Source organism: Falco naumanni, chromosome Z, assembly GCF_017639655.2.
Source record: "Falco naumanni isolate bFalNau1 chromosome Z, bFalNau1.pat, whole genome shotgun sequence".
Taxonomy (NCBI): domain Eukaryota; kingdom Metazoa; phylum Chordata; class Aves; order Falconiformes; family Falconidae; genus Falco; species Falco naumanni.
In genome coordinates this window covers 82382067-82388066 of record NC_054080.1, presented here as the reverse complement: position 1 = coordinate 82388066, position 6000 = coordinate 82382067, and the positions used below count along the sequence as shown (strand labels likewise).

The 6000-nt window shown below is 45.2% G+C and overlaps 1 protein-coding gene across 19 annotated transcripts in view; it reads left to right on the top strand.

The window, feature by feature from the left end:
* Nucleotides 1-6000, top strand: part of LOC121080799 (E3 SUMO-protein ligase PIAS2) — a 33445-nt gene continuing 27445 nt past the window's right edge. For all 19 annotated transcript variants that reach the window (XM_040578950.1, XM_040578940.1, XM_040578948.1 and 16 more), the window contains exon 1: nucleotides 1-125. In XM_040578950.1, coding sequence (XP_040434884.1) covers nucleotides 102-125 — 24 coding nt within the window. In that variant the 5' untranslated portion in view covers nucleotides 1-101. The remainder of the gene's footprint in view (nucleotides 126-6000) is intronic.

Genomic DNA, 6000 nt, shown 5'->3' with positions numbered 1-6000 from the left:
CCGGCGGAGCCGCCCTCCCCCGTCACGTGCCGGGGGCGCGCGCAGGGTGCACGATGGTGGCGGCGGGGCCCGGCGGCGGCGGCGGCAGCAGCGGGTAGAAAATGGCGGATTTCGAGGAACTGCGGGTGAGGAGGGAGAAGCGGCGGCGGGGGGAGACGCGGGCCAAGATGTCGCCTGGCCGCTCCCGCGGCGGGGTGGGGAGGAGGGGGGGCGCTCGCCCACCTCGTCCCCCGGCCTTTCCTCACGGGGAGCCCGCGCCGCGCCCCCCGGTGCGTGCCCGGGCGGGCGGCGAGTCCGCGGCGCCTCTCGCTGAGGCGGCAGCCAGCCCGTAACGGCGGGCCGCACACCGCCGGCGCCTTCCCCGCGGAGGAAGCGGGGTCGCCCTGGAGCGCGGTCGGAGGGCGGCGGGAGCCGGCGGCGTCCCTGAGGAAAACCCTCCCTGTCACCTCCCCGGGGAGGGGGGCGAGCCCGCTTTCCAGCTCCGCCATGTGGGTTGTGCTGTTAGTGGGGTTCTTCCCGCCCGCGAGAGCCCAAACGCCGTTTAAGATGTCGGGAGGGGGTGTGTGGGGAAGCCGGGGGCCGGTGGCTCGCATGGCGGCTGGCGGGGCTCCGCGCCGTGCTGCCCGTAGCGCCGGCTGACGGGAGAATGCTGAATAATGACTGGGTTTTTTTGCAAACACTAGTCATTATTGGATTTTTTTAAAATTCATTAACGCTTTCGAACCGGGAAGATCGCGCCAGTGAAGCGTGAAATCCACAATTTATTTTCAGATCTGTTTTGTCCTCAGTTGAATGTCTTATATTGCACTTGTGGACTTTCCGTAACAGTTTTTTGCGGTGGGGGGTTGGCCTGTCGTATTTTAAGGTGTATACACAAAGAGCTGACTGCATCGTTTCTGGTTTTCCTTACGTTTCTTGAACCATCTGTGAATATCTTTGTTCAGAAGGAAAACGCTGCCCTTCTGCAGCATCCATACCTGCAGAAGTGCCGCCGAGGGAATACGGCGTGCATGCTGAACCCCCCCCCGACCTAGACTTTCCTGCGGAAGGAATCAAGAGTCACTTAAATAGGAGCCACTGTGAGTTAGGCTTCAGTGTAGAGAGAGGGCTGATGGCTGAACTGACTAATCTGACCAACAGTGGGAAACATGCTGCAATTGCCAGAGAATTTCCTACACTAAGGCTTATTCCAGCACTAACGCCGCTTGGGTTGAAGTGGCTGGGGTGTAGCAGAGCAGCTCGGTTATAAAAATCTCATGGAAAGAACTGAGTTTCTTTATTTGAGAACAGTAGTGCTCTATCTCAGTCTTAGGTTTAAGAAGGGTTGGCTTACTTAAAAACCACCTACACATTAAATTAACTTGTTTGTGTTTACCTGTTTTCTTGTTTAGTGTCCTTGCTCATTTTCAGCCCTTGTTCCAAGGCCTCTTAAAGGGTGTAACTAGGTAGTTGGCTAAACCCCCAGTGTAAACTTTGTAGCAGAGGTAAGTAACTCTTGGTGTAGCTCCTCTTACCCAGGCTTGAGCTGGAGCTGTGATTTGCATTTTCCAAAGTGCTATAATCACTTATGTAGATAGGCGTAAGTATGGATAGACTCTGTTTGGGAATTGGGTACCTAAATACCTTTGCAATTATATATGCACCTGAGTTGCTTGCCAAAAGTAACATAGGAAGTATGGAGGGAAAAGGGAACTAGGTTTCAGGGCAACTACAGGACCCCCCTTTTGTCACTCAGAGGAATAGGTATCAGCAGTTAAAAAAAATACTAGTCTGAAGAAATGTCTTTTGATGTTCCCATTCATCTTATTTGTAAACTGGAGTGCCAGTGAGATAAATCTGTTAGCCTGGAGCTTCTCTAAATGTTCAACAGCTGGCTGATAATAATTCATGGACCATTTTGGGAAAGCTGTAGATATATTTTTGGAAGAGAATATAGTCGACTGCCTTATGTCTTCAAGGACGTTACTGCCTTTTTTATTTTTTAAGGGGATACATTTGAATGCGTCTGCTTGAATACCAGGTACTTGGTTTGCAGGTTTAAGTTCTTTGGTGGTTTGGTGCTGCGATGGGGAGACGGGACGCTGCTTGATGCAGGCAAATGTCGATTTATTGTATACAATCACGAGGTTATATATGTTTTCAGAAGCTGCGCGCTTTAAACAGATTGGTTCTTTAAGCTAAGCTTTACATACTAGGCAATCCCTGATTGGTTAACAACAAACAAAAACCACTTTAAGTTTTTACAGTCATCAATTAACAGCAATGTGTTACTTCTCCTGGGCGCTATCTGTTCCTCATCTCCTTATCTTTTCTCCTCCTGACTCATCCTGTCAGTTGTTATCTGTTCACATTCCTTGTCCTCCCAGGGTTTGTGGCCTACAAGCTTGAGCACATTCCTTTCACCTAACTGATTGTTACTTATGGTCCTGTTTCCAGGCCTCCTCCTGCAGTTTGGTTGGTGTGTTTTTTTTTTTTTTTTTTTTTTTTTTTCAGACAGCCAGTTCTTCCTGGTTTTGGCCAATGAAGAGACACCTGCATCCCCCTCCCCCAATAGGTTTTCTGAATTGACCTTTAGGAGTGATTTTTAAACTGCTGCTTTATAGAATAATGTATGGGACGTTTTTATGGCAGTATTGTTTGCTGCTCTCTTGTTGATTGCAATTTCCTGTAGTATGTGATCTCTACCTGCCTTATAAAAGACCACTAGGGCAATGTGGAGAGTGGAATTCATTTTAGTAAATCGTTATGGACTGACTAAAGGCAGGAGGTCAGAGTCCTCTCTTAAATTCTGTTTTTGAGGGAAACATGCAGGGGCAGCATTTTTCTATTCTCAGTGCAAAAGATCGTTTTGGTATTTGTCTGTACCGTCCGTGCTGTCCTCTGGATCTTCAGAGTAAAAGTTCTGCAGAGCTATGACCAAAGGGTTCTAACTGAGAGGCTGTAGTGAAAGAAAACAAGGAGACTCAAAGGAACCTGGTGTTACATCATGCCTTTTAGAAATCTTCAGTTTTGTTAAAGGATTCGGAAGTAGCTGTAACCGCAGTCGCTACTTCTCAAGATGCTGATGAAAATGCCCAGCATAAGGCTTGCCCTTCCAGACCTTTGGATTAACCCTTAATTAATTAATAGCATTTATTGAGCTCTGTAAGTTACCAGTTTCTGGAATAATAGGGAGTTGCTGAGAAGACGTGGTGAGCACAATTGTATCTTCCTTATGTTTTTGAGGTACAATTTTCAGACCTGCTGTTTACAGATGTGCTTTTAAATGTGGCTCATACTTTTATCTGTAATACTCACAGGCAGCTTGATGAATATCAAAGGGAATACACAGGCATAGGCAGACGTGGAACAGAAGTCAGCAGTCTGGTGTGGAGGCCAGAGATGGCATGTGAACACGTTTTTGAACAGAATTGGCCCAGGATTGGGGAACTACAGCTCCTTCTGAGAGCCATCTGTGAGAAAATGATTCCAGCTCCCTACAAATTCTGAACTTACCAAGATTTGGCTTGAAGCTGTGGTTTGCATCCAGGCAAAGTACTGCAGATAAGCAGATCAGTTACATGTTATTACTTAGGGAGAACGTCTCTTGGGTCCCCTAAGTTTCTGCTGGCATCCTGGCACTAATTTGGAAACAAATAATACAGAGTGCACGCTATCCTTGAAACATTGCAGATCCCTAGTTTAGAAGGTAATGGCTTCAGTCTCATAGTTTGTATTTAATCAGGTTTTGAAGTAATGCATTAGTTTCATCTTTATGGGAAAAAAAAAAAAAAGCTCTTTATAGGCAAATGAGTATGTCTGCCAAAACTAATTTGTGCAACACAAGCAATTGGTTTTCCATTTCCATGAGGCCATTGTGGAACCCCCCATCATTTTAGTGAGAAGGGTGGAAGTGTGCTCATACATCTTATGTGGAAGGGGATGTTACACGTTTTACTGGAAAATCAGGGTTTATGAATGCTCTAAGTAGGTACCACTTTTAATTTTTGCCCTTGCACACCTGGTGCTAAAGTCACGCCATTCAAATGTGAAGAGCAATACAGTTTGGATAACATATTAAAATACAGAAATGGAAGTCTCATTCTTGTGTGATTTGATCTCTTGTTCATACTAGACTTGATGTCTTTCTGCTCCTCTTGGTTTTATTTTTCCAGTCTGAATGAACAGCCTTTGCCTATTTACCAGGTGGAACATTGCTTAGTGCTAAACTGTTGACAAAGAAGAAAACACTGAGAGCTATTTTCATGTGTCCTCATCAAGCTCATTGCCAGATAGTCTGTTGTATGCTGTTTTATTTTAGCCATGTTAATAACGTTGGCTTGTATATGCCGACCAGTTTGGGGGTTTGATGTAGAAATCAAATTCTGCATGTTGATCTAGAAATGATGGACAGAACAGATATTGAGTAATTTCTGTTGGTGATGTAGTCATCTTTAGGTTGTAGTTAACGCTGAGTGTATTAAATAAGTTAACCTCTGAAAAATACTGTTAATAACCCTGTGATAATGTACTGTTATCTTGTACCTGTATGTAATTCCCCTGTCCTTCCTAGATGTATAGTCACTCTCTCAGACCAGTGAAGCTTATTGTGGTGCCTTAATTATTCTAGATACAAAAAACTTTAAATGATTGTGCTGAGATACGGTGACTGGGGAGAGGAAGGAGAAACATGGCTGCAATGAAATGGGTCAAGCTTTGTTTTGAGCGTCTTACATGAAATGAACGCAAGTATTTAATTTACAGTTTTCACTGTTACGTTGAGTGCATGCAACTCTGAGGACTAATGCCTGATTTGGAAGCCAGGCTAGAGTTAGGCCAAAGAAAAATTCCCATAATGCTGAGGACCTGATGGTCATGCTGCTTGCATCCACTGTTGTGTTCTTCAGAGCTGCCCTTACTGTGCTGTACTGCTTAGACTGATTTAACTAGTGACGTCTTCATTCTTTCCCAGGACTTGCAGTTTTTTATCTATAGTTACATCAGCTTCCAGAATACATCTATATTTGTATTTAGGGTCAGCATAGACATCTTCAACCTTCCAATGCACGAGATGCTCTTTCTTACAAGTATTACGCATTTCTAGCCTGATGTAAATCAGTGTGTGTGCAGATTTACTGCAAAAGATGTCACAAATGTGCTTCTCTACTATGAGTGTCCAGAAGAGGGCTTAAAGCCAGGAATGAGGATTTGTGGGGTTGGTTCTTGGTACACCCCTTCCCTATATAGCCTTCAGACACTTCGGAAACCAGGGGGGCTGAAGCAGAGCTCTCTGCTGCAGACTGACTAGAACTTTTGAGTCAACTTCTGCAGGTTCAAGTGCAGGGTTCACTACCTGAGCAGTTGTAGTTGCCCTAGAAGCTAAGCTACAGTCATTGGTGCTTATTGTAGACATACGTCAAGAATTTTAACAGGCATTCTTGATTATCTTTCATTTATATACGCAAGTACAATGACTATTACAATTGGAGGTAGCTTTGACGGGGAGTGTGAAGTATCACGTATCTTGTTTGAGAGATACTGTGATCTCTGCTCTGAAACATGTCCGCCCTTAATTTCAGCAGCGTGTCAGCATTTCCTGGACTCCTTAACATCATTGTCCCTGTGAAATGAATGCCGTTCCAGATACACCTACAGCTTAATGGTTTAGAATGATATTTCTGCTTATGAATCACGGTTGCTATAGTTTAACAATAAGAAACAAAAAACCCTGTGAAATTTCTTACGACCTTCAAGTATGAATTTCAGGGGAAGAAAGTTTCTGGAATATAGAATTACTGGAATGTGTGATCAGTGGCTTGAGGCAGGTGATTCTCCCCATCTGCTCCACTTTTGTGAGACCCCCACCTGCAGTAATGTGTCCAGCTCTGAGACCCCCAACATAAGAAGGATATGCAGGTCCAGAGAAGGCCATGGAGATTATGAGAGGCTGGAGCACCTCTCCTGTGAGGACAGGCTGGGAGAGCTGGGGTTGTCCAGCATGGAGAAGAGAAGGCTTCAGGG